This window comes from Pollachius pollachius (assembly GCF_949987615.1).
Source record: "Pollachius pollachius genome assembly, chromosome: 11".
In the NCBI taxonomy this organism is placed as follows: Eukaryota; Metazoa; Chordata; class Actinopteri; order Gadiformes; family Gadidae; genus Pollachius; species Pollachius pollachius.
Genome location: NC_136944.1, coordinates 9,777,531 through 9,804,244, shown reverse-complemented (window position 1 = coordinate 9,804,244; position 26,714 = coordinate 9,777,531). Strand labels below are relative to the sequence as shown.

The window sequence follows — 26,714 nt, the reverse complement described above, 5'->3', positions numbered from 1 at the left end:
TGGACCCCCCCATGCAAACTCTGCTCCATGACACTGAGGAGGAGCCCCTGAGGCCCTCAAACGTCGAGCAGATTACTGTAACCATCTGAGGGGACGTCTAGGGAGATCCGACTACATGTGACCTGATTAAGCACTCACTGAAATGGGGGGGGGGGGAGATGTATGGTCTCTGCAAGTTGTAGTACACATACACACACAGCAATATTAAATTCAGTGAGCAGGAGAAGCCCCCTCCCTGTCCCCCCTTGAATCCAAAACCACGTCAGTACATTGAGGTGAAAGCACATCCCACAATATTAAGCCTCATCATGATGCCCACGCCTCCTACTCTTGTCCGGGGTACCATTCTTGTAGGGGATCCACGGTGAAGCACAGGTCCTCATGATGAAAGCTACAACTCCATAGTGGCACATGTTGGACAGGTTATTGAGCTAGGCACCCACAATAATGACTTCATAGTGAATATTTATTCAAAGGTTATTACCAGAAGCCCGCCTTTTATCCAGTATATGCCACGTTCAGTACAATTAGAAAAATGTTTGAATTGAGATGTATTGAGAACAAACACAGATAATAAATCGTTTTGAAGGATAAGATGTTTGTTATTAATCCCTCAACAGGGCAGTGCCATGGCTAAATCTCTGACAGAGATCATTATTAAGTTCAGTTTAAGTTTTTCTGGAAGGTCCACAGGTGATGGCACCTAGCATCACATCCTCGCTAGATGGATGGATGGATGCAGAATCAAAGTTCAGGGAAAACTGGGTCACAAATCCTTTGTCTTTTCAGATGGAGAAGGTTGGAGGGGGGGGGGGCGGAGAATATGATGGGGTCGGGGGCATGATGGGTTTGGGGTCAAAGATCAGCTTCAGTGTGATGTTGAAACAGCAGGTCCCCCACACTTCTTTCAGCCTCCTCCTGACATCTGATTGGACGAGTGAACATGGTTTGGGGGGGTGGGAGGGGTTGATAAAAAGTCCTACAGCGAGTTGACTTTTTATTTGGACCGGTGTTTGCTGCACACAAAGGATGCAGTATTTGTGTGTGACTTGTGTTTGTGTTTGTGTGTGGTTGTGTTTGTGTGTTTGTGCTGCGGTACGTGTGTGCTGCGGTACGTGTGCATGTGTATATGGGTGTGTTTGTACGTGCATTTGCTTGGGCGCATGTGTATATGAGCCTGTGTGTGTGAGTATACATACGTGTGTGCGTGTGTGCATGTGTGTGTAAAGAAATAATCTAAGTGAAGCCATGTGTGTGGGTGGTGCACTGCATTCTCTTTCTGTCTGTTTCCTGCTCAACATACAGTGATTGAATATCATTGTGTCAACCTGGCTGGACAGAGCTCTCTCAAGCGTTTCTGGCCTCCATGCACTCCATGCACTGCTGCCAATAAACAAAAAATATATATATTGTTTCAGATCTCAATGTTTCCTGGTCTGAAAAACATGAAGCAATCGAGCGATTTTTGGTGACTGCAAAACAAGGCAAGGCAACTTTATTTATATAGAACTAAATAGAACTAAAATTTTAAATTGTTCAGTATTTTCAATTTACGTTCTTGTGTTAATAACCTGATCATGTTTGACTTCATAGGGATTATGGGTGTGCTTTTATTTGAAGTAACCTATCTTTGTTTTAATCTTACTTTGACTAGGCAGTAGCCTAAAGCATTTCTCCCTACACATGTGCATTATTTATAATTGACTGTATATCTAAGTGTAGCATATGCTTATATGGTGCTGCTATGTATACATTAAGTATTTCTTTTTAATTATCAAATATAATTATCAAATCAATACAATAGCCATTTCTTAGACATTCATACGCCTTTACTCTACACATTACATACAAATAGTTGTAGGCATATGAGGGTCATCATAACTAGTAAATAAATTAGGATTTGAATGTGTTGAATGAATCAAATGTGACCTATTTCCAGTAGCATGTGTAGACTGGGGAAGAGAGACAGGCAGGCAGTCTCCTCGCTCTTCATCCATCCCCCAGCTTTCTCCTCCTACTCCTCCTCCCCCTTCCCTTTGATTTTCATTTTTTTCGAGGTCAGCCAAAGCTATCCGTCAACATCACACAATCGAATCTGTGTGTAACACTTTGCATACGGCCCGTAGCTTCTCCTGATGCGATCTGTTTTGAGGAGTTTACCCAAATAGGTGCCTACTGTAATTTACAGAAACCTGACGTGCTGTCAAAACAGTTTTGAATAGTGTTTCAGCTCATACTAAGCCCGTGCTCAGGAGTCTTTCCCCATCCAAGGGGATAATCATTGACATCACCGTTTGGAGACTAATGCCTCCTAGGTTGAAGAACAACAAATATAACATGGATTAACATTTGATTACATTTTGAAACAGTTATCCATTCGGTGGATGAATTTATTTGATTGTGTTTCTATGTGTTGTGTTATTTCTGAAATGCAGTTCAGTTAGCTTTTACTCATTATTTTATAATAATGCATCTGCTGGAAATCGTCTAGGACTTTTGATGAGAATTAACCAATTAATGAGAGTGATTGCTGTCTATCTCATTAATTAATTCATTGATTTAGTTATTTAACCCTCTTGAACTGTCAGCCGGTAGTAGACAAATAATGAACACATATATGTTAAAGAAAGTGCATAAAAGGACAGGAATACTGTTAGAAGGAATAATACTTACCAACAAAATGTTAACAGCTCAGGTGCCTTTGTCTCTGTCTCTACATTCACTTTTGAACAAGATAGAAACTTTGTATAAAATCGACCACATTATTATTATCATCCATAATAAAAAGCTATAATTAAAATGGATTTTGAAGGAGGTGAAGGCAAGCAACATTACGAGCTTTCATTGCCTCATACACGTTCATATACGTGTGCTAAAGATAATATGGGCCTCTAAAGAAATGGGGTGCAGGCAATACAGGGTTGATGCACCCTGGTCATATTTTCTCGCATTAAGATTATCAGTCTTCGACACTTCATCAAGTAAATCCACGCAAACTGCTACCACAAATGCCGAAGGCTAAGCCAATTTTGCGTAGGCCTAATCTTTTCATTCACAGCTCTCTCCCCTCTCTCTGTTGGGAGGCCGACACACATGGCAGTTGGTTTTAAGACAGTGACCTGACTTATCTATCTATCAATCTGTTTCTAGCATGTCTCTCATAACCCTATTAAAACATTTTCCTCTGGCAAAATCCCACACAGATGAAATCCCCTTTTTTGTAGAAGGGGGAGGGAGGGTTGGGGGCTCACATGGAGAATCATCTAATGGTGTTGCCTTGGCAACTCGTTGAGTTTTTTTTACATAGCAGCAGGGAGTTGTAGTGACTGGTTAGTTTAGTGGGGGATTTTGTGCTGAGATACACTACATAATGCTTGTAAGTTAAGATAATCAGCAGTTCTTGTTTTGAAGACAATGCTTCAAACATCTAGGAGGCACATTCAATTTTACATGTAGGTGTTATTACCTCTTTAAAAATACAAATATATTTACGTTTTGTTTTTAAATAAAATACAGTTGGTAGGTAATTTAGAAATTCACATCATAATTATTTAGTTATTTATTTTTCAAAATACATAAAAGGGGAGTTGGAAGTGTAATTCATTTAACAATGTTTTTCTGCTCGGTACATATAGGTTTCTTTTAGGTAGGTTAGATACTTTTTTTTGTGTCATTTTGTATTATTGCTTTGCTGTCTTTTTATGAACTGTATCAAATGATCAAGCACAGACGATCAGAACTCGTGTTAATTGACTATCAAGACAATGGGGCCAACAAAGATAAATAAAAAAACGGCACAAAAGTATCAATTTGGTATTATTTGTCTTTTGGTGACGGTTGCGCATTCCCAGCCAACGGCGTTTCCTACAATCTGATACTGTGCATCCCTCGTGTGGATATGTGAAGAACTGCGGCTGAAAAAGCTAAACCCAGGAAAAGAAAGACTGGCACTTTTTAGAATGGACATCGATGAAAGGTCCTGCACATATTTAAAATCATGTTTTGGCTCTTTCATGTAGGAGACAACAGGCTTAAATTTTAAGGACATTTATTTACACTTATTTAGAAGTTCTAAGGTAATTTATTATAGAGCCTATTGCTCTATAATAGTTTGAGTACAATCCTGATACATTTATATTACCCATTGTGGTTACCTCCTACCTTAGCGCTGCTTGTTCTGCAGTTGCCTCTGTATAGATAAACATCATGATAGTGGGTTGTAAAAAGTGATAGCCCTGTAATTACAAGGGACATTTTGTCATATTTGTCCTTCTGAAAACGACTTTTCAATGGGTCGTCCAATGGAATTTAGCCGTCCCTATATAGCAAATGATTGTTGGACAATAGAATGAGCTAATTGGCAAAATATTTGAAAATGTGTTGCTGTCTGTGACTCCAGCCAGAGGTAGTGCCAGTAGGCAGAACTCCTGCCAAGAATTCCAGGAACCCTCTATTTTTCTAGGGATTCCATCTCTGTTCCCTTACATCAATAACAAAGATAAAAAAAATTTTTTACCTAATGTCATCCAATTTAATGTTATATTAATAAGGATGGAAAAATAGCTTTGTGATCTTATAAAGAAATTGTTTTCATTTATGTCACATTAAATATCCATTAGTTGGAGTCCTAAAGTAAAAGTAGCTTGTCTTGACCAAACTCATTAAATGTGAATTTCCATCACTGACTGTGATCGGTGAGATAATCAACAATCATCAGAACAAACAAAATTACCTTAAATAATCATGAGATGAATGGAACACAGATTACGATGAGAAGATATTTCCCAAAATGTATCACATTTGGTTGGAAATGTTTTTATTTGGAAATATTGAGTTAGATCTAATATCAGTTTTTAACGTACCATATATGGCCATTGAGATTTTGACCAAGCTCATTGAATGCTCTAATTGGCTGTTGATATGCTATATGATAATTCTGTCAGATAACCTGGTTATCAAACAATCATTTTGCCAACCTTCTTATTTCAAGTGTCCAGTAAACAGAAAAAAATAAAAGTGCCAGACGGTGTCATGCAGTGTCAATAATTATGTAATTCTACACATCCGTAACAACTGTTCCAGTTTTTTTTTTGTCGACATATCACAGGTTAACATGGCAATCCAAATTAACAAAGATGTCAACCTTTGACAATAAAGAGTGGATAGAAAGTCCCAGAGAAACATCAGCTTTCTTTCTCGTTAGGAAACTTCATCACAAATGTCAGTAGGTCCTCGCCATTTGAATAAAAACATAGGGCAGTGTGTCACATCCCATTCTCCGTCCGCTGCTTTTTCCATTGACTGAACAGGTAGCCCAGCGTCTACAGCAAAGGCAGGACTATGACGGGTGTGTCTCGGAACACTCACAGATCAACACCCGCCCCAGGTCACTTTTGGGATGTGTCCTTTCCGAACTAAGGCACCGTGCCTCAGTGACATAAGCTGAATTGGACACCATTCTTGACATTTTGTGCACTGACATACTCATTTTTGATTGTAGTGTCATCCTAGTCCACATGATCGTCCTCAAGGTACCAGCCACGCCAAGCAGAGGTCCTCAACTCCGAATGAGGGTGGATCAGTGGATTTCGATGTGGACCTATGGATAGAACATATTCGATGTGAATCTTTAGAAAACCTTTTCTTATATCTAAAAGCAACAAGCAGATGACTAGGCAATTCATCAATGAATAACTAAACACATGTCATTCCCACAACTATTCACCCCAAAGGAGATATTCAATTGTGTTTAGGATAATGCAATTGTTGTACGTTAGGAAAATAACAACTTGTGACTCGACAACTTGAGTCGAGTGGCATAGCACAATAAACTTGACGATCTGGACTCAATGTCTGGACCGGTTGGTTAGTAATGTGGTTAGCATATGGGCATAGGATGCGCCTGGTCAGTATTTCCATTTGATGTCAATTCAAACATCAGGATTACCTGTAATCTCACATTGAACATCATCGACGCGATGAGGTAGATATAGGGGAACCTGATTCTCAGACGCCATGCAAGATCAAAAAATATCAACAAAGTCCTCGTCAACCCTTTGGAAAACACTCCATAGGACCGACCGGCGGATCCCGAAAATCTTAAAACTAAATACGACAGACCCGCCATAAAACGAAGTCAACAACACAATGGCAAATGCTACCGTATTGTTAAGGCGTCCCCACTTAACTAACAGAAATACGGTACGTTCGAGTTCATATTTTTCATTGACATGCTATCAATTGTCGTTATTGCTGGTACATTGAAGTGGCTACTCCACCCAAAATCGACGGCTGCTCCCGTTTTGGTCATTCCGAGGACTTTTACAGGGACACACGGATGTCAGTGCAGTTTGTTTAAGAGACGTCACTTCCTCCACTTGTGTGTGTGTGTGTGTGTGTGTGTGTGTGTGTGTGTGTGTGTGTGTGTGTGTGTGTGTGTGTGTGTGTGTGTGTGTCACAAACAAAGCGGTCCGCAATAAATGTATTATAATAAATTAAAATGTTTTAACGAGTATTTTTAATTGCATCCTTTCCTCTGATGGTCCTAAATTATTCATTTAGGATGACGGCTATAATGTCAACATGCGAAGGCCGTGTGATCGAAATTACTCTAAATTGCCCCTGTGAAAGGTCTGTGTGGGCGTAGCCTAGCCTGGTCGGCTAGCTGGTTGTATAGGTGTACCGGATACAGCATAGTGTGTGTGGCTGCTTCAGGTTTTTTTTTTCCTGTCAGGGGTGGTGGCCGCTGATGTTTTGCTCCACTCTGCATGACAAGCTCTCCAAAGCATGGGAATGTTGGGAGGTGAATTTTCCGCAAAGTAATTCGAAAGTTAATTCATAAGTTATTCTATTATCTCAAAGAAGTACACTGCACCCGATGGTATTATTCTGTGGAGTTACACTGTGATCCGCAAGGCTGTTCTGGGAGTTTTAACAGCAACCAAGTTTGGACAAAAGAGTCGTGCGCTATCGTGAGCCGGGTGCCGAGCAGCTCCAGAAGACATTCCTCCACCCAGCGCGATGCAGGCCATAAAGTGTGTCGTTGTAGGGGACGGGTAAGAACAAGCCAGTTATGTTGTTGTATCCCCCTACATGAATGACTATAATGTATCGAGGACAGCCAGAAAATGTCTTGATAACGTGCAGGTCGTTCATGATGTTTATGATTAATTGAAGACAATTTGAGCCACAATTGTCTTGTTATGCAGGTTACCTGTCTCCACCTGTAACAGTTACCTGCTCTCTTTGTATAACCACATCAGAGAGACCTTTTTAAGAATCGTTTTGACTTGATTGCACACCAGACCAGTACCAATAGCTTTTTATGTACCAGTCGATTATTTATGTATTTTTTTTACACCATAATGCATATTCTGGTTTAGCTAGGAACAAAACTATTTATGAAATCCTTTGTAATGTACTGAAAGAATCCAGTTAATCCAAATCATTTTATTTGTGCGTGTAACTTTTGTTCTCCAGATATTTTGAATGGAAAACAGGTCGGGTATTGTGTTTTATGTATAGATATAGACATATAGAGAGAGGTGAAAAAACATATGGGGAAACTGTTGTTGTTGCCCTGTAGAGTTAAACGGCGTCTCACCAGAGGAGCAAACGGTGGCGAGATTAGAACGAGCTACAGCTGTTTAGCCAGTACTCTGTTGACTGAGTCGTAATATTCAACTTGGTCTTGTGGGTGTGGTAAATACCACAGTTAGAGAGTCACTACTGGCATACTTCAACCACACTAGCAACCTTGCTGGCCAATTGCCATGAAAGAAATCTAGGTGCAAAAATGCTTTAATTACCATGCAATTAAAGCATGGTAACTCTCATTCTAAACACACCAAGATTATGGTTGTCAAACCAGTGATGTAATCTCAACCTTTTCCTGAGGTGGTGGTGGGCAAACGGTACTTTATTTTATTTTTTTCAGAATTAAAAACACAAAAGTCTGTTCACTGGCTAAAGTTACTGGATGACTTGATCCCTCCTGGGAGTGAAAAATGCAGTCCTAAGGGGCCAAACTTTAGACTTTGGACTAATGTAATGCGTTACTGTTTCTGTGTTTTGGGGGAGTAAGTTCTGGAATGCTGAAACTTGTCTTTCTTCCTCCCAACCTCAGAGCTGTGGGGAAAACATGTCTACTCATCAGCTACACCACCAACGCCTTCCCGGGGGAGTACATCCCCACTGTGTGAGTATCTGTTGGGGTTGGAGCTGGAGTGGCGTGGAGTTTTTTTTAGCCTTTCATTACCACACTGTTAAATACCCATATGTAAAGAAAACCTGAACATTTTCTGTCTACTGATGCCACGTGGGCATCAATGTTGCCCGATCATGTATAAAAAAAATTAGCAAGTTTGCATACATATAAGATAATGAATATGCATGTCATTCCATAAAGTCCTCACATTAGCTTAGTGTCAAACAGGTACTTTTTAAACCAAGGTCACTTTTTCCCCCCAAAAAAATAGAAAACATGGAAGTAAGTATAGGTTCATTACACATATCGCATTCATTTGCCAATTTTCTTTTTGGGTTGTATCCTGAAATAAATAAATGGTATTGACGTGCGTGTGCGTGAGAACCCAAAACTAACTCAAACACCATCTCACCCTAAAGGTTTGATAACTACTCGGCCAACGTGATGGTAGATGGGAAGCCGGTCAACCTGGGCCTTTGGGACACAGCGGGACAAGAGGACTACGACCGACTCCGCCCGCTGTCTTACCCACAGACGGTACGACACTGGATAATTACCTACCATTGCACCGATTATTGCACAAGCAGGTGGTGCTTCTTATGAGGGTGACGCCACGCATGAGAGATTTGGAGCCACTTTTATCAGACAAAAAGCACTGCTCAGCAGTGCTTTTCGTCTGATAAAAGTGGCTCCAAATGGAGACAGAGAACTGCAAACATTTATTTATTTATTTATTTTTAAAAATATATATATATATATATATATATATATATATATATATATATATATATATATATATATATAATGAAAAAGTTGCACTAAAGGGACAACAAACTAATATGCAGTTATTTTTGTTGTTTGGTAATGTTCCTGTTTTTTTATTTTTTATTGATCAGCTCTGATTACTTCTTGTCTGTACCCACCAGGATGTGTTCCTCATTTGTTTCTCGCTTGTGAGTCCAGCGTCGTTTGAGAACGTTCGCGTCAAGGTGAGTTGTCGTGGGGATTCTTGGCAAAAGGCAAAAACCGCCAGGGGGGAGTTTGATTAACCATTATATGACACCTCAAAAACAATCCTCAAGTGACATCCAGCATATTTTCTCCAAATGAGCCATTATATTCTTGTTGATATGCATATGTTTTAGAGTCCAACGCATGTGTCGATAATTTGTCACTTCATTTGTACACTTTTGACCGTGGCCACCAGATTATCTCAATAAGGACAGTAGGACTTAGACGTAATCTTTGTCCATGCAGTGGTTCCCTGAAGTGAATCACCATTGTCCCAACACTCCCATCATCCTGGTGGGAACCAAGCTGGACCTGAGGGAAGACAAGGAGACATGCGATAAGCTGAGGGACAAGAAGCTCAGCCCCATCACCTATCCCCATGGCCTGGCCATGGCCAAAGAGATCGGTAAGCACACATCCCTACTGATGAGTTCTCCCTGGAAATTGTATTCCTGTTCAAGGACAGTACCCTGTTTGACTCACAGCCAAAAAGTGCTAGGGTTTCTGAGCGAGACGTCCACTCCCCTACCTGAAGTGTAAACTTAATGTAGTGTATCTAAATTTACTGAGTCGCTCCGGATAGAGGCGGGATTGCTACGTGACTCCATCGTTAACAACACCAGGGCTAAATTAGTCAAGTTGGATCATTAATTTTGAGATTCCAAAAAATCAAGGCCTTGTTTGTATTTATTTAATTGCATCTTGTATGTCCACCAAGAGATGATAATTCTGTCTGTAGCATACTCACATGACACTGGTTAATCCCCAATTTACATCTGCCCTGTGTTTCCCTTCCCAGGTTTGGTGAAGTACCTAGAGTGCTCCGCCCTGACCCAGCGCGGCCTTAAAACGGTGTTTGACGAAGCCATCCGGGCGGTTCTGTGCCCCCCACCGAAAAAGCAGAAGAAGAAGTGTTCACTCCTCTAAGCCTCTGCCCTCACCAACCCCGCACAGTGTCATGGGGGCGTAGTGAGTGGTTTGCAAGTCGTCAGGTTAGGAAATTACACCTGAATACCATACTCCTCTAACAGACTTTACTGCTATGATGTTCTTCTGCCTTTTACAACCCTCTTTCATGACACAGTAGCGGTGCCAACAATTCCAATCTGATTTTGATGTAGTGTAGTTAGTTTCCAGGACATGACCCTGTATTGCTACCACACGCACGCATTTAGTAGTGGCCATAAAATGGGGATGACAATGTGATAAAATTCCTGTGGCCTTTAGTAGGTAATGGACCATGGAATGTTTGAATTTGTTCACCCACTTGGATTCCATTTTGTTTGTTTACAGTCGTAGTGCTTTCTTTTGATTGGAAACAGATGTTGCCAAATACATTCTGCAGACATGAAATGCTGTTTTTAAGTAGACAATGCTTTGATGTCTCAAATGTACACCTCCATGTGAAGTGAATTATTTTTTTGCTGCACAATTTTCTGCCGATGGTGGATCAGCTTTGAGATTGAAGGGAATTTATTGGTCCCATTAAGATTTTATGAGTGCAGTCACCGAAGTAATAAACGGGCTAACTTGTAGTAAATGTATATGAAATGAATGTGCCCATATTATTCTCGATCTACCATTAATGTACAACCATGAGTGCTTCTTATGCCCGATTCCAAGCACAATAATAACATCAATTGCATCTTGTGAGGTGTCTCAGATCTAATGTTATACGATCTAGAACACAATTGTTCCATTAATTTGACCTGGGAACAGGGGGTTCCCAGTATTGTCTGGATATGCCTCTTGGGCCCTGTACGCTACAGCATACTGTATTCTTAGTTCTGAATGTTTAATTAGGTTATTTAACTATATTTGGGTGAAGGGCAACAAAACCAGAGTAGCCTTTTGGTCTAAACATGGGCATTTTTTTTACTTGTTTTCGTAGCACATTTGATTATAGCAGTACCATTGCTGGTGATGTCACCCATTTACAGCATCCAAGCTCCTGTCAATTATGGTGTAATATACATTTTTTTCATTGTTTGGTTTATTTTTCCTTCACTAAGTTCACTCACTGTACCGTGAAATTAACACTATGAATTAATTTTGTTTACCTCCTACAATTAACACTACCTAATCTCCCTAAGAGCTTAGCTTTTTGCAATTCTAAAAGTGTATCTGCGTCATACTGAAAGTTTTGATTAGAATGCCTCTGTTTATGTTGCATATTTACAAATGTATTAACTACTCGATCAGGGTACATGCCCACTGTATGTAATGAGGCCTCACACTCCAGTTTACACCCATGTTGTGACCTTAAGTTTTATGGCTATAGTAACTTAAAGCCCATGTATTGATTTTTAATGCATTTTTAAATCTTGATATTTATGTTGTATTGGTCATGTAAATTCAGAATGAATGTGAAACACTTGAAAGCGTTGAGTGATCAAGATATCTCCAGATCAGGATCATGTTTGTTTGGCAGACTAGAATAACACAATGCAAAGACAAATAAATGCTTAACATGTCAACTTTAATACAAACTATTCTGTCAACCTAATAATAAGGTCCCTTTTTAAAATGTATAAACCCACAAGGTTTCATGAAAATAATAAAAAGAAAATCATACATATTCATATGCCTTCCTGTTGACATGCATTCACTTTGGGCAGAAGGAGACCGTCGACATGTTGGGTCCCAGTTGTTCAGTCCACAAAGCGCAGCAACGTCCCTGAAGTGGTTGGAATCCTTAAAAAATAAAATCACATCCAATTTAAAATATATATTTTACTGTAATTGTGTAAAGTTATATTACTTTATACAATTGTTAAATATTGCTCATCTTCAGTTCTTGTTTACAAGGTGTACTTTATTAATCTCAGGGGAAATAAATAATCATTTGTTTTGAAGCAAACTTACCTTTGAACCAACTCTGCACCTACAATATCATGGATGTGGTATTTCATCTGGAACTTCACTTGAGCATTGGTACGCCTTTCTTCCAGCTGTTCTTTTAATACTTCGCTATACTTTGACTTCTTTATCATGCTGAGCACCGCTTTACGGCCTGATGAAAAAAATAATTTAAGATTAGGGTTAGTGGAACAGAGCACACAATGAAGGAGGAACTCATTCACCTTTTCAACAAAGTATGGCATTTTGCATCCAAGTCTTAATACTATACATCTTGTACTATTGTTTATTACCTGAATAAATAGTACATCCTTCCTTCATCCATTTATCACTACATTCATGGTCATATGGAAGAAAGATTCACTGAAAGCAGTCAGCCAGGCAGGCACTGGAATGACAGGAAAAAACAGATGGTGGTCCCTTAGGTCACAACACCCACCCTGTATCAAGTACTTGGTGAATTTCCCAGAGTTGGGGATGGCGAGCCACCAGCTGCCTGCATCCCTCACAGTAAGGACCCCCGACTTCACAAGTTGCCTGGGGAGAGAAAAGCATACAGACCATTTGTGAGGCCAAAAGAAAAACATTCATAACCCATCATGCAGTTTCAATACTGGTCATAGTTCATAGCTGCATTAGCATTGGGTGGAATCCTTTATTTGGACAAAACCCTTTGGAATATAATGTTAATTGCTTGGACACTAATCCAACAAACACTAACAAACTATAGAATGTTGGCCATTGCTGAATGCACAGGTTCAAAAACAAAGCCATTAATGTGTATGGCACACTGGCCCAGTGTTTGGGCGCTGTGGAAGCATCTCTAAATCATGCTTATCTTTTACGATATCCCTATATCTGTTTCCAAAGCGATTTACAGCAAACCGCTTTAATTAATGGATACACATTGGTAGGAATCATGTGCATGGAGGCCTACAAATAGTCCCCGGACACAGGTGATCAAACCTTTCAGATGGGAATCAAACAACCTAGTTGTCACTACAATATCCTACAATATGTACACCTATAAAAAAAATAAGAGCGATTCCATCAGTACGTTATTGCAGAGTCTGTGAAGAGGAACTCTTTCAGCATCTGGTCTTTGTTGAAGCTCAGATCCGTACAGGCAGGCAACACACTCTCGAGGAACCTCTCAACCGTTCCTTGTGTATCTTGGCCCTCTTGTGATGCCAAAACTTTGGCTTTATAGTCCGAAGTGAACACAAGTCCAAATGCATCCGAGTCAAAGCCCAGTTGAAACATCAAAAGCTCTCCCTTTTCCCGAAGTTCGCTCTGTAGAACAAGATAAATAAAAAAGTTATTCAATATTTTTTGTGTTGCTACTGATGGGGGGGGGGGGGGGTGAAGGAGATCTTAATATTACCAGTTGCCTGTCCACTATAGTCTTGTCGTCATGTATGCTGTAAAGTTGATGCTTCAGCACAATTTGAGGCACCGTGTCATTGAATATCTTTCTGGGGAACAGCGTCATAAGGTCCAGCAGGGTGGATTTAATGTCCATCGGTCCATCTAAAAACGAATATAAGTCAGCATAGCAACAATGAGAAGTGAAATAAAACTTCAACGAGCCAATTTCTTACTTACCGTTATTATTGGTAGCCCCAAACTTCTCTGTAAATATTCTTCTTTTCTTCACTTTAAACGTATCTGAAATGAGGGCTCGTTTTCGATTCATAGCTATAATTTGGCGTACAATGCCATTGACGTGGCCTCAAGAATACAATATCAAGCACCCGATCATCAGCTGGTCCCTCTTAAGCGCTTGCTAACGCAAAAACACAAATGTTCTACTTTTCATCAGGTCGTAGCTTATATAATGTAAAGCCATGTATTAAGATCGACCATTAGTTAATTTATGATGTCATTTGGGTCGATTCGTTTTTAGATAACTTAGTTATTATAAATAAAAGCAAACAACGTATTCAAAACAAACAGTTACAAAACAGACTGGAGCTCTTCTTCTGTGGTGTTAAATGGAGTTTGTGCTTCACACACTCCCCCCCCCCCTAGTGGTTAACATGAATTCTGCATTCCGTACACAACCGGAAGTGTTTTTAAGAACCAGATCCAGGTAGCATGAGCTAAAAACATTGGGCTAAAAATACGATCGCAATTCGTATTAAGTAGCCTTTTCGGGTTGAAACTCATGCAATACTGTGGGTTGACTGTACGCTGCAATGGACCAACATGGACGCAAAGTGAACCCTCCACCCTCCGGTTACAAAAATCACAGAAGAAACATGGATAATAACACTTTGAGTGTAGACCCTAAACGCTTAAGGCCAAGCCATTCGCCGCACCGAGCTGATCCAGCTCCTCTCTCCTCCTCAGCATCTTCATGCCGGGCTTTGAGTACCAGGCGGCAGTTATATGAAAAACCCTTTCCAGTTTACAAACAGCCTGTTGAAGTGGGCTCTTTTTCACTGGACTCTGAACGTAGGTTCTTCAATGACGCAAGGCAAATAAGATATTTTGTGGAGCCGCCTTCCAGGCCTGACTTTAACCTAAGGGATGGCTACAAGGACCGGTTTGTAAAGAGAGACGACAGTATAAAGGAGAAACTGGATCACATCCTTCGGTGGATTCTAGCCAACAAATCAAAGCTCGAGTCCAGTGTGGCTGCAGCCTCATCATCACCGTAAGTGCTCTGACTACTCATAAAACTTCTGTATCTTCCAATTTTCTTTCACACTATTAAAGGGATCCACACTACAGTAAACAGAATCACACACAATCAGATTCCAAGCATAGCAACCTAGGAGGACACGCCCACTTGTGATGTCAGAAGAGGCATATTTTCAAAACGACTTGTAGCGGCTAATCACACTTACACCTGGTGGTATAATATGTCACCTTTAAAGGTTTATGTTAATGGTCGTTGGGAGCTTGACTTGTGTGATATCAGTCTGTGTTCTAATGCTGTTAGGGCTTTGGGGGTGGACATTGTCACATGGCGCGGACATCTCACCAAGCTTCTGACCACGCCATACGAGACGCGGGAGGGCTGGCTGCTGGCAGCCACCCTGTTCAGAGGAACCCTTTACCTCAGCGAGGTGGAGACGGAGGCCTCGCGCCGCGACACAGAAAACCGCACGGAGCGGCACCAAGAGATGATGTACTGGGGCTACAAGTTTGAGCAATACCTATGTGCAGGTAGGCCAACGTACACCTCTCGGTTTAGGACATGGTTCTGCATAATCTACAAAACCTGCCATTGCTAGACGCTAGACCAATCAAAGTAGGAATTGCTTTCCCTTTTGATAAAGGGTTATGCTAAAATAGCTAGTGATTATGATGACGAGTACATTGATGTGTGTAATCGTGACTCCGTAGAGGACATGAAGGGCTCCCCAGACCCAGGCGGCGTGGTAAATACCAATGAGGCTTTCTGCACCGTGGTCCAAACCAAGCTGGCCGACCACAAGCTGCTCTTCTCAGGCGAGGTAGACTGCCGGGACGGAGGGCCCAAGTCCCCTGCCGCCCCTGCCTGCTACATCGAGCTGAAGACCTCGGCGGAGATCTGCACGCCCAAACAGCGGAGTAATTTCCACAGGTAGGCGGGTTCTGCTGCCCTTCCTGTCTGTAGGAGAGCTGCACTCTATTGTCGCTATTCAGTCATTTAGCAGAAGCAGGTTTCCAAGAAGCATCCATAGTCATGAATAAGTTTTGATAATTTTTTGAGTAGGTAGCGTTTGGGCGTCTTGCTCTATCTGCTCCACAGGGTGAGTGTGGAGGTCAGGGTTTGAACCAGGAACCTTTCGGCTAGGAGTACAACTCTTTAACCACTTGGGCAGTTTATTCAGACGCTTTATAGGTCGTTTGAACTCATGCATTTCACCTAGATCATTGATTCACATTACAACGGTAGAAAGTAATGCAAGTGTAATATCTGTGCGTGCTTTGTGGATTAATAAAGTATTTTACTTTAGTATATGCTACACGTGAACCTCCTAAGATGACGCAATTTGATTAGTTCTCTATCTCGAATATTGGGCAATATCCAATGATTGAGAGCTCAAACTCGGGATATTGTTTTCAGCATGCGTGACGGCCGTCTCGTCACGCTAATAAAAACAAATAAACCGCTAATAAAAACTAATACGTCTTGGCAAAAGGTGTTATCTTGTTTATTTTTGGAGTGTTCACGTGTAGTATATACTAAACAATTATTTACCTCAGGCTCCTTGAATAGCGGGGAATAGCCCCAAAGCCAACCAGGCTTTTCAGGTCGGGAAGTATCTCTAGTTATTTGATCCCGTTCGTTTGCTCGCTTCCATGGCTGCAGCATGCTGTGTTTGCGTGCCAATGTTTAAAATATCTGGCAACCCAGGGGTCTGAATCATAACAAAAAAGAATGATAATAATGTAGCAGAGACTTAATGCCCAGTCTATCGCAGCTGTCAATGATGATGATTCAAACACAAAAGATTGTGTTTGAACTTCCAGTTGTTGATAAAACACATCTTTGCCCGTTCGTCGGTTGCTTTGGTCTTCAGGTTCAAGCTCCTCAAGTGGTGGGCCCAGTCCTTCCTCCCGGGGGTCCCTCGTATCGTCGCAGGCTTCCGGGACCCCGAGGGCCTGGTCGTCGGGACGGAGACCATTCACATCTCCCAGATTTCCCATCTAATCAAGGTACTGGTTGATCCAGCCAGGGCCTGGTCACATTATATTGACCACTAGGGTGTTTGTCGCTTGTGTCCGCGGTCTACCTGTAGGCCTCCTTGCACAAGATCCCTAACACTCTTTATGTATTATTCCAAGCAGTTCACTCTTAATCGCTTTGTATACGATATATAGAGGTATAGTTAGATAAATATAACTGCATTCAGAGGTTTGATTTAGAGATGCTTGATCACTGGCCCAGCCTGTCATACCCATCGATGGCTGTGGTTCAACCTGGGCTCATTAGGAAGGTCTCTGCGCTAAGTCGACTGCCCGCCAAAATGGAAACTTCATGGCCCTGCATTCTGTTTTATGACATTATTTCAGAATGAATACAACTGCTGGAAACCCACCGTGTGTATGAACTTCTGCTGTGAGTTTCTGTCCTTCGTCCGGACGGTGGTCAGAGAGGACAGCCCCAGGTGAGCCACAGTGGTGTGGAGAGATATTGGGTGTGCTGAAGGCCGGAACCATAATACCTAAATAATCACCCAAATCCTAGCTCAAATGTCAGGGGATAAGAATAATCAGGTAAAATTGGCAAAGAAAATAAATGACGGATATGGGGTTGGACTGTAGATTGGGTTATATTAGCTTGAAGACATACCTTATAAAAACATACATAAATGATGCATATATAAAAAATACAATGTTTAGTCATTTTAGAGGGAACATTTAAAATGTTCACTGCATTGATCCTCCTGTGATTGATCAGTCCTTTAAGCGGGTGAATCATTTCCCCCCGCAGGGTGGTCCATCTGTTCTCCTGGGACCCCCACCAAGACGTTACCTACACCGTTCACAGAGACTCCAGCTACTGCTTCCTCCCTCCCTGGTATGTGGAGGGGATGGGGTCCCCACACTGACCCCAGCCGAACTAGGCCCCTCCCCTTGGGGGTCAAATCCAACTGGTGGTCCTCCAAGAGACTGTCTGTCAATGCCAGCCTACTATTACCCAGAGACTTTGATCCCCAATTTGTTGGTCTGTTTAGCAGAGGTGGCTAGATGTGGCATCACTTGTCATATGTGATGTTGTGGGCTTCCACAAGAATTAAATTATTTTATAAAGGTAACAGGACCGTAATAACAGAACAATGCCACTGTATGCTTTGGTTCTCCCCTTTTAATCCCAGGCTCTCAAGCAATGTTTCTATTCCAAAACAATTGTACAATCATCAAGACATTAGTAAACGTAACCTTAACAAAGGCTTATGGATTATTACAATAACTCTCCATGTAATTATTTCGTTAACATGATTAAATATCAGCAAATGTGAAAGGGTTAGTTAAAATGGTTTATGGAATATTACAATAACATAATGCGACTGTGTACTGAATTTTATAATAAATTATATGTGAATTTTTCAAACTATTTGTATATAACTGTTGAGTAACTTGCCTTTTGTAAAGACAAGTTAGACACAATTTAGATAAACAACGAAAAAAAATATCTGCTCAACATTTTCTCTCCAAACTTAAGACATAATTCAAGGAGAGCGAACTTACAGAAAATCAGAACATAAATACATAACCCTTTGGTCTTTTTCCTATACCCAGTGTATAGTTATGAAATTGGGTTAAGCCATTGGCTGAATTGCACCCAACATAACAGTTAACGTTGGAGTGACAACTCGTGAAGCAGTAAGACAGTTCAAAAGGCAACACACGGAAATAATAAATTAATTTTTGTCAAGAGTTTAAGTCATTTTTAGTTGAATTAGGATACATACTCCTGTTTGTTATTAATAAGAAACCACATGGAGTGTTTTCCTTTCAATTTACATCAAATGTAAATTGACATTAGTAAAAAAATACCCAAGACAAAAGGGATTATTTGATTAAAAACCAATCCCTAGAGCTCATTTCTCATTGGCTATGGATAAAGAATGATAATCTGTGGACTTTATCTGCTCTCTAATCCCAAACTCATCACCACGACTGATTACATTCTTAAAAAAAGCATGTCTCATAATGCTTTGTCAGTGCTAGGGTACCACAACTCCTCGTCAGTCATTGGCTAGCCAGGGATTCATTCTCTGGTGAGGGCAAGCACATCTCAGGTAAGCAATTATGCGGATAGAGGGGTCATGGTCATCAGTGCTTCATGGCCTTGTTGATGCGCATCACTTTAAACGTGGCTGTGGTGATCTTCTCATACACCACAAACATGAGGGCGGCCGTTAGAACTGTCTGCAGCAGCTTGGCCTCCAGGCCTTTGTACAGGCCAAGGACACCATGTTTCCTGTGTTTAAGAGGACAGATTTCAGGCAACTTCAAAAAGCTATCCTGTAATATATGTGTTATGGCACTAATAGGCCTTCATCACAATATAAATATAATAGTAGCAGGCAAAAAAAGGTGTAGCTCATATGTTTTATTGTGGGTCTGAAATACTACAGTCACGTGGGATTACATCTCCTGCTTTCTTCACTAACCTGAACCATATTAAAAAAGTTGAAGCCGTTCTAAATTTTCAGAAAATAATGACTTGATTCTCTTGCTGAGCTAATGGTTGCCACCAGGCTTGAGTGAGCCAGCACCATGTTACCATAGCTACAGTCCCAAACATTTGAAGTTTTGAACAAAAAGCGTAATGTTAATTATAATTGAATTATCAATTTGATTCATGAAGCAAAAGTAGGATACATGTATAAAACAACGACAACGACGAGCCAAAGATCCCTGACCCCTGGGCTAAGTAAAAAATAGCCTTGACTTACTTTATTCTATCCATCAGCAGGGCCACTACGCTTCGCAGACTTGCAAATGCTCCTCCCTTACCATCGCCCTTATACTGGCCAAACTGGTGAACAAACAGGTCCATTTCAGGATTCCATGGTTACAAATAATAGATATTGTTTAATTTAGATGCAGTCTTAGTTTTACCCTGAGAATAGCCTGCACGGTCTGCAGAGGATAGGTTCCCGTGGTAGCAACAGCCTTGGCAACGGCCCCAATCACAAAGATTTCTGCCGATGTTATCTGTAACACACACACACTTTTTCAATACATAAATGAACGCATCTTCTTGTTATAGCCTTAAACTAAAATCAATAAACCTACAACCAGAATAATAGCTAACAACAAATAGCTTGAGGACTTGTTGACCTTTGGTTAAAAAATAAACAAGGAAAGTAAACAAGGATCCCAGGGGGAAATTGTCTCTCTTTCTCCTCACCGCCCGTCCCCCTTTGCCCGCCTTCCTCTTCATGGCCTCATAGAACATGAACTGCACAGCTGGGTTGAAGACCAGGATGAGGGATGGCAGCATGCTGTTCCACAGGGTGGCCACGCCCTCTTCTGATATGATTCGGTAGAAGGCATCTGGGAGGCAAGGGAGGGGGGTCAAATATAAGATAGAGTGGATATACTTTGTCCATCCCAGATGGGAAACTCATGTGTCATAGCAGAAAGTATAATACAGTATTAAGAATAAAAATATTCTTTACCAATATCTATGCATGATAGAGATCATTGACAGCTGTGATAGAATGGGCATTAAGTCTCTGCTACATTATTGAAAATAACACTATCATAATGCTAAGATGAAACAATGGGACCAAGCTACCCACCGAAGATTCCTTTGTAGTGTGTCTGCCGGAGGTCCTCGTTTCTGAATTTCGCCCCCTGTAGCTTCAGCCGCGTATTGACCACCCACATGGGTGTGGTCAGGATCACATTAACTGCCCCTGGATGAAGATCATACAGATGTCAGCCATCTTACTGCAAGCCCCTTTTGACTCCCCACTATCTGCTGTACTCCTACCACCATCACATGCTCTCCAAAAGACTGAATCAAGGCCCCAAGATGCATCTAAAAATGTACTAATGAATTGACACTTTGTAAAGAAAATGGACTTGCTCGTAAAGAGTGAAATTTAGATACGTGTCTATAAGGAGGATTGGGCGTTTGACTCAAAGATGCCTGCAGTTTGGCGGCAGACATTGGGGTAAGAAATGCCACTGGTTAGACACTATCGTGACTATCCTGCGTCTGATCCCTTCTGGAGGGTCTTCTCACCTGACACAACGCCCATGAGCAGGTCTGTAGCCGGCCTTCGCCTCCCCGGGCCTGCACTGGCCAGCTTTTTCAGAGTGTTGAAGGTGTAGAAGTAGACAAAGTTGGAGCAGCAGAGACTGGAGATGACGGGGAACCAACCCCTGTATAGAGACAGTCTGGAAAACAAGAAGTGGACATACATGGCATGTCCCTTGAGCATGACATACAGTGGGGCAAAAAAGTATTTAGTCAGCCACCAATTGTGCAAGTTCTCCCACTTAAAAAGATGAGAGAGGCCTGTAATTTTCATCATAGGTAAACCTCAGCTATGAGAGACAAAATGAAAAAAATAAATCCAGAAAATCACATTGTCTGATTTTTTAAGAATTTATTTGCAAATTTTGGTGGAATATAAGTATTTGGTCACCTACAAACCAGCAAGATTTCTGGCTGTCACAGACCTGTAACTTCTTCTTCTTTAAGAGGCTGTTTACCTGTATTAATGGCACCTGTTTGAACTCCTTATCAGTATAAAAGACACCTGTCCACAACCTCAAACAGTCACACTCCAAACTCCACTATGGCCAAGACCAAAGAGCTGTCAAAGGACACCAGAAACACAATTGTAGACCTGCACCAGGCTGGGAAGTCTGAATCTGCAATAGGTAAGCAGCTTGGTGTGAAGAAATCAACTGTGGGAGCAATTATTAGAAAATGGAATACATACAAGACCACTGATAATCTCCCTCGATCTGGGGCTCCACGCAAGATCTCACCCTGTGGGGTCAAAATGATCACAAGAACGGTGAACAAAAATCCCAGAACCACACGGGGGGACCTAGTGAATGACCTCCAGAGAGCTGGGACCAAAGTAACAAAGGCTACCATCACTAACACACTACGCCGCCAGGGATTCAAATCCTGCAGTGCCAGACGTGTCCCCCTGCTAAAGCCAGTGCATGTCCGGGCCCGTTTGAAGTTTGCTAGAGAGCATTTGGATGATCCAGAACAGGATTGGGAGAATGTCATATGGTCAGATGAAACCAAAATAGAACTTTTTGGTAAAAACTCAACTCGTCGTGTTTGGAGGAGAAAGAATGCTGAGCTGCATCCAAAGAACACCATACCTACAGTGAAGCATGGGGGTGGAAACATCATGCTTTGGGGCTGTTTTTCTGCCAAGGGACCAGGACGTCTGATCCGTGTGACAGAAGGAATGAATGGGGCCATGTATCGTGAGATTTTGAGTGAAAACCTCCTTCCATCAGCAAGGGCACTGAAGATGAAACGTGGCTGGGTCTTTCAGCATGACAATGACCCCAAACACACCGCCCGGGCAACGAAGGAGTGGCTTCGTAAGAAGCATTTCAAGGTCCTGGAGTGGCCTAGCCAGTCTCCAGATCTCAACCCCATAGAAAATCTTTGGAGGGAGTTGAAAGTCTGTGTTGCCCAGCGAAGGCCCAAAAACATCACTGCTCTAGAGGAGATCTGCATGGAGGAATGGGCCAAAATACCAGCAGCAGTATGTGAAAACCTTGTAAAGACTTACAGAAAACGTTTGACCTCTGTCATTGCCAACAAAGGGCATGTAACAAAGTATTGAGATGACCTTTTGTTATTGACCAAATACTTATTTTCCACCATCATTTGCAAATAAATTCTTTAAAAATCAGACAATGTGATTTTCTAGATTTTTTTTTTCATTTTGTCTCTCATAGCTGAGGTATACCTATGATGAAAATTACAGGCCTCTCTCATCTTTTTAAGTGGGAGAACTTGCACAATTGGTGGCTGACTAAATACTTTTTTGCCCCACTGTATGTTGAACGTTTACTTTATAGACTTTTTTCCAATGTGTCTAAACAATTGGAATTATGTTAGGGGATTTCGGTATCCTACTTTTGTTTGACCATATGTTTACCTTTTTTAAAGAGTGCATTATAAATAATGAAAATGTGATTCAAATGAATGCTTGTGTTTTTGTTTAAGTGTGCGGTGTGTTTATTGCAGTGTAGTATGTGTTACTGTAATTTCAACTGCAGAAGATTTTTCAAATCAAGCTAAGGATTTGGACTATGCACTGTAGCACAAAAACTAAAGCCTTGACCCCGAAGGAAAAAATGGTTGCTGAGAGATTATGTGTTATGAAACACTACTCACACGCCTTCCTCCTTTGCTATCTCAGCCAGGATGACTGGGGTTGATTTAGACTTTCGATTTTCATCAACTGAGAACACATTTAAGGTGAAACTTTATATACAACAATCTGAAAGTAGAGCACCATTAAATAAGGTGTTTAATAATACCAACAAGAGATTTTTAATCAATAGACTCTGTGTGCACAGGTTTAGAGGTCAGCAAGGCTGCTATCTTTTGGTCTCTCCGATAGGACCCCCAACTCACCCTGAAGTCGAAGCCTGGCTGTGTCCAAAGGAAAGAAGACGCTCATTGCTGTCACGCTTCCCTATATTGGCGACAATCAAGTGTAATGTTTAACTGACGGACAAGATAATAGGTCAACCAATCTCGTTGATATCAGGGCGACAATTCCGTTGCCGAAACATTCGAACAAATGCATTAAAGTACAACGTTTGAATAGTTCGTGAGTGTGAATGTGTTTTCTCACCACTGCCCCCGCTACAGCATGAACGAGCGTCTCGTAGGACAAGATACTGGATGGACCGGTGTTTGACATTTCTGCACTTTCTAGACTAGGATAAATAGCCAACAATATATAAATAACAGGGTACAGAGCAATTTATTAAAACTAGGTAGATAAATATTATATGGTCCCTCTTTATGTTGAGTTAACCAAAACAATGGAATGATCTGAAGTATCCCAACTGTGAGAACTGGCGAGTCCTTCTGTGGTAACCCTCCCCTGTCCGAGAAGAGAATGCAAGGCGATAGGCGGGGACATCGCCATCTATTGAGGAGGAGTCTGTTGTGTCATTCCATAAGCAGTAGTAGTTCTCATCACTCTAAACATTTATGATTTCTTTGACTTTTACTGTTAAAATTAAAGTATAGATCAATGTCGATCTTTTTCTGATGCAATGAACGTGAACTTGATCTTTCAATAATATTAAGCTTATGAAAAACATAAAAAAATAAAATACCTTGTTTACCAACAAGGTATTTTAAAAAAAATAATAATTCAAGCACAAAATGACGCATGGAATCAAAGGGCCATGGCGTGTGGCTTGCTCCTTGGATGCCACGCAGAGACTGGACTTTGCCTCTTTTTTATAGCGGGCAGGGAATGCAGCAATTACGTTCACGCCCAGTCCTACTCTTTTTGCCATTCTCTTGTGTGCTTCGAGTCAGAACAATTAACCAAAATGAGGGGGTCCTTCCAGAAATTTTAAAATATTATTGTTTTATTTTTTTAAAGGCAGTTGTGATAAATAGGATAGAAATATTTAGAAGGGGAGATTAACAATGTCTAGGTACCATAAAGCTGCGATTGACGGGTACTTGGATCTACTGAAGGAGGCCACGAAAAAGGACTTGAACACACCGGACGAGGATGGCATGACACCCACCCTATGGGCTGCCTTTCACGGGCACGGCGATGCCCTTCAGCTGATATGCAGTCGGGGGTGAGTTAAAGCCTATAATCTATGAACAACAGAATGATGATAGTTCTGTTTTCACACAGAACCATCATAATTTTCCTCTTCCTCTAAATATATGTCCATTTTAATATATAGGCTATGTTGCACCTATTTATACATAATGCTATAGGCCTAATATTTAGCCTTCATAGATAGACGGCTTTTGTTTTTGTAATTAGGCCTTAGTGCTAGAAATATAAGATGAACTTTAAATCGTTAGTAATCCTACATTTTGTCCTTGTTAGTCATGTTAAGTTGAGGATGTGGCCTTAATGTATGTAATTGAGCTGTTGCCATCACCATACTACAAACCTGTATGTTTGGTCCTATGCTTTACTTAGTCTAATCTCTGATGTTTACTTTGAAAGAAAGTAAACACCCTCCACTGTATGGACTTTCTCATGCACTGAGCCAAATGTTAAATCATCCAAGCCTGTTAAACAAAAGACCCCTTCATTCATAACCTCCCCCAACCCCCCTCTCTGTCTCTCTCAATATAACAAATATGTTCTTCAAAGTCTTACTGCGATGAGGCCCAAAATAATAAATCGATTAAATCTTATATATTATGTGGATGACCAGGGGGCATAATTCTGTGTACCACATTTTAGTTATGGCCTGTGGTCATAAATACCTTCTGTTTGTTGAGTGATATCCACAATGTTGCTATGATACCAACTAAATTAGTTTTATTGCAAGAGGTATAGCAGGACTTTAATACTTAATAGCTCACTGATTAACCTTCGTCATGTTGAGATCTCAGTGTCATGTGTTATTTTGTTTCTTGACCTATTATTAGTTTAAATAGTACTCCATCTCTGCTCAGTTGAATGTTAGTGCAAATGTAGATGCAGAAAAAAGAATATATATTATCTATATAATATAATGTATTTTGATGGGCTTCTTAGCCTTCATTCATAGGACAGTAGGTTGAAGGAGAAAGGGAATGAAATAAACCATTGTCAACCATCACAGGTATGGTATACCTGGTGCTACATGAGTAGCACCAGTACAGCAATAGAGCCCAAACTGATAACTCTTCGTCTTCTTCTTCTTCTTGATCATCCTCTTCCTCTTCATTTGCAGCGGAGATCCAGACAGGTGTGACATCTGGGGAAACACACCATTGCACCACGCTGCCAACAATGGCCACATGCACATCCTCAGCTTTCTGGTCAACTTCAACGCCAACCTTTTCGCCCTGGACAACGAGTTCCACACGGCCATGGATGTGGCCGCGTCGCGCGACCGCATGGACTGCGTGCGCTTCCTGGACGCCTCCGCCTCCCAGCGTACCACCAAGGACCCTAGGCGAGTGGCGAGCCTGAAGAAGGAGGCCACCAAAGAGGCAGAGAAACGAGTGAAGCTCTGCGAGAAGGTCAAGAAACGCCACCAGACCAAGATGGACAAGATGTACCAGACCAATGGCGGGTCCATATCCAAACACGGCACCGGGGCGCAGACGTCCACCACGGGCTCCCTGTCCAATGAGCAGTTCTCCAAGCTCATCAATTCCAAGCCGTCTGGTTCACTCTCTAAAAGCGTCATGGGAACCCTGCAGAGATTTGGGAAGAAAGATAAGGGGGGCACCTTACCGAAAGGGGGAGGGGACGGGAATGTCGTCTTCGGGACCCAGGGGAACCCAGAGTTTCTGGACGTCTTCAGCGAGCAGGACGAGAACGAGGAGGAGACGGAGGACGCCCAGAGGGGCGAGGATGACGCGGAAGGCGCCCAAAACAAACTTTCCATCTTCAACCGACCTGGCCTCGGGGGTCTGACCTTCATGAAAAAGTTGGGCTCGGATGCCGACGACATGCCCAACGAGAGCAACGAGAACCTGGGCTTCCTCGTCCAAAACGAGATCTTCGGGGCGGGAGACGACGATGGAGGAGCCGGCGGCTTCGACGCCGACGTTCCCTGGGAGCAGGACGAGCTGGGGCTGGACGACGAGCTTGACGAGGAGACGTCCCCTTTGGATACCTTCTTGTCGACCCTCTCCCTGCAGGAGTTCACCATGGCGTTTAACCGGGAGAAGCTGGACCTGGAGGCCCTCATGCTCTGCTCCGACGATGACCTCAAGGGCATCCGCATCCAGTTGGGCCCGAGGAAGAAGATTCTGGAGGCGGCTGCTCGCAGAACAAGTGCACTTTCAAATCCCGGCAAAATGAAAGTCACTGTCCTGTGATAGGATCGGAACTATTTCAATTGTTGATTAGCAATGCTGTTTAAATATAACAAAAACAAATCAACCGCTGGGTTTTTTGGCATGACCCATGTGTGGGTATTTTAATAAAATAGTGAAAGTTGTTGACACTATTCATTTAATAAAACGTATTTA

The 26,714-nt window shown here is 41.7% G+C and overlaps 6 protein-coding genes across 6 annotated transcripts; 3 read left to right on the top strand and 3 right to left on the bottom strand.

Moving 5' to 3' along the window:
- Positions 1–4,892: 4,892 nt before the first annotated feature.
- Positions 4,893–6,283, bottom strand: smim10l3 (small integral membrane protein 10 like 3). The gene is made up of 2 exons (XM_079746318.1): positions 5,948–6,283; positions 4,893–5,599 (listed from the first exon to the last, which is right to left on the bottom strand). The coding sequence occupies exons 1-2, from the start codon at positions 6,125–6,127 to the stop codon at positions 5,579–5,581; spliced, it is 201 nt and encodes a 66-aa protein (XP_079602444.1). The 5' UTR covers positions 6,128–6,283; the 3' UTR covers positions 4,893–5,578.
- A 455-nt stretch (positions 6,284–6,738) lies between these two features.
- On the top strand, positions 6,739–11,765 carry rac1b (Rac family small GTPase 1b). The gene is made up of 6 exons (XM_079746470.1): positions 6,739–7,055; positions 8,126–8,197; positions 8,626–8,743; positions 9,133–9,195; positions 9,464–9,623; positions 10,017–11,765. The coding sequence occupies exons 1-6, from the start codon at positions 7,021–7,023 to the stop codon at positions 10,142–10,144; spliced, it is 576 nt and encodes a 191-aa protein (XP_079602596.1). The 5' UTR covers positions 6,739–7,020; the 3' UTR covers positions 10,145–11,765.
- Positions 11,766–11,779: 14 nt separating this feature from the next.
- On the bottom strand, positions 11,780–14,058 carry LOC307082776 (inactive serine/threonine-protein kinase 19-like). The gene is made up of 6 exons (XM_079746469.1): positions 13,682–14,058; positions 13,461–13,606; positions 13,134–13,369; positions 12,516–12,613; positions 12,083–12,230; positions 11,780–11,911 (listed from the first exon to the last, which is right to left on the bottom strand). Exons 1-6 carry the CDS (start codon positions 13,770–13,772, stop codon positions 11,869–11,871), a joined length of 762 nt encoding a protein of 253 aa, XP_079602595.1. The 5' UTR covers positions 13,773–14,058; the 3' UTR covers positions 11,780–11,868.
- Positions 14,059–14,163: 105 nt separating this feature from the next.
- dxo (decapping exoribonuclease) lies at positions 14,164–18,817 on the top strand. Its single transcript, XM_079745555.1, has 6 exons — positions 14,164–14,735; positions 15,024–15,250; positions 15,431–15,650; positions 16,594–16,729; positions 17,087–17,181; positions 17,508–18,817. Exons 1-6 carry the CDS (start codon positions 14,275–14,277, stop codon positions 17,623–17,625), a joined length of 1,257 nt encoding a protein of 418 aa, XP_079601681.1. The 5' UTR covers positions 14,164–14,274; the 3' UTR covers positions 17,626–18,817.
- A 16-nt stretch (positions 18,818–18,833) lies between these two features.
- Positions 18,834–23,596, bottom strand: slc25a17l (solute carrier family 25 member 17-like). The gene is made up of 9 exons (XM_079745556.1): positions 23,386–23,596; positions 23,163–23,223; positions 22,920–22,986; positions 20,781–20,935; positions 20,332–20,448; positions 19,938–20,083; positions 19,646–19,741; positions 19,480–19,562; positions 18,834–19,001 (listed from the first exon to the last, which is right to left on the bottom strand). Exons 1-9 carry the CDS (start codon positions 23,452–23,454, stop codon positions 18,854–18,856), a joined length of 942 nt encoding a protein of 313 aa, XP_079601682.1. The 5' UTR covers positions 23,455–23,596; the 3' UTR covers positions 18,834–18,853.
- A 604-nt stretch (positions 23,597–24,200) lies between these two features.
- anks4b (ankyrin repeat and sterile alpha motif domain containing 4B) lies at positions 24,201–26,561 on the top strand (the record flags this gene model as incomplete). Its single annotated transcript, XM_079747200.1, has 2 exons — positions 24,201–24,361; positions 25,463–26,561. 2 exons carry the CDS (start codon positions 24,201–24,203, stop codon positions 26,559–26,561), a joined length of 1,260 nt encoding a protein of 419 aa, XP_079603326.1.
- Positions 26,562–26,714: the final 153 nt, after the last annotated feature.

Bases quoted from the DNA above. Each gene is read 5' to 3' on its own strand.
- smim10l3 (XM_079746318.1), bottom strand. From the start codon at position 6,127: ATGGCGGGTCTGTCGTATTTAGTTTTAAGATTTTCGGGATCCGCCGGT. The intron at 5,600-5,947 runs GTAATCCTGATG...TTCTATCCATAG, and splicing joins TGTTCAATGTGAGATTACAG to GTCCACATCGAAATCCACTG.
- LOC307082776 (XM_079746469.1), bottom strand. From the start codon at position 13,772: ATGAATCGAAAACGAGCCCTCATTTCAGATACGTTTAAAGTGAAGAAA. The intron at 13,607-13,681 runs GTAAGTAAGAAA...ATTCGTTTTTAG, and splicing joins TGGGGCTACCAATAATAACG to ATGGACCGATGGACATTAAA. The intron at 12,614-13,133 runs GTACTGATGGAA...TTCTCTCCCCAG, and splicing joins TTCACAGACTCTGCAATAAC to GCAACTTGTGAAGTCGGGGG.
- rac1b (XM_079746470.1), top strand. From the start codon at position 7,021: ATGCAGGCCATAAAGTGTGTCGTTGTAGGGGACGG. The intron at 7,056-8,125 runs GTAAGAACAAGC...TCCCAACCTCAG, and splicing joins TGTGTCGTTGTAGGGGACGG to AGCTGTGGGGAAAACATGTC. The intron at 9,624-10,016 runs GTAAGCACACAT...TTCCCTTCCCAG, and splicing joins GGCCATGGCCAAAGAGATCG to GTTTGGTGAAGTACCTAGAG.
- slc25a17l (XM_079745556.1), bottom strand. From the start codon at position 23,454: ATGTCAAACACCGGTCCATCCAGTATCTTGTCCTACGAGACGCTCGTT. The intron at 23,224-23,385 runs GTGAGAAAACAC...TCGCCAATATAG, and splicing joins ATGCTGTAGCGGGGGCAGTG to GGAAGCGTGACAGCAATGAG. The intron at 22,987-23,162 runs GTGAGTTGGGGG...ATGTGTTCTCAG, and splicing joins AGCCAGGCTTCGACTTCAGG to TTGATGAAAATCGAAAGTCT.
- dxo (XM_079745555.1), top strand. From the start codon at position 14,275: ATGGACCAACATGGACGCAAAGTGAACCCTCCACCCTCCGGTTACAAA. The intron at 15,251-15,430 runs GTAGGCCAACGT...GTGACTCCGTAG, and splicing joins TGAGCAATACCTATGTGCAG to AGGACATGAAGGGCTCCCCA. The intron at 17,182-17,507 runs GTGAGCCACAGT...TTCCCCCCGCAG, and splicing joins GTCAGAGAGGACAGCCCCAG to GGTGGTCCATCTGTTCTCCT.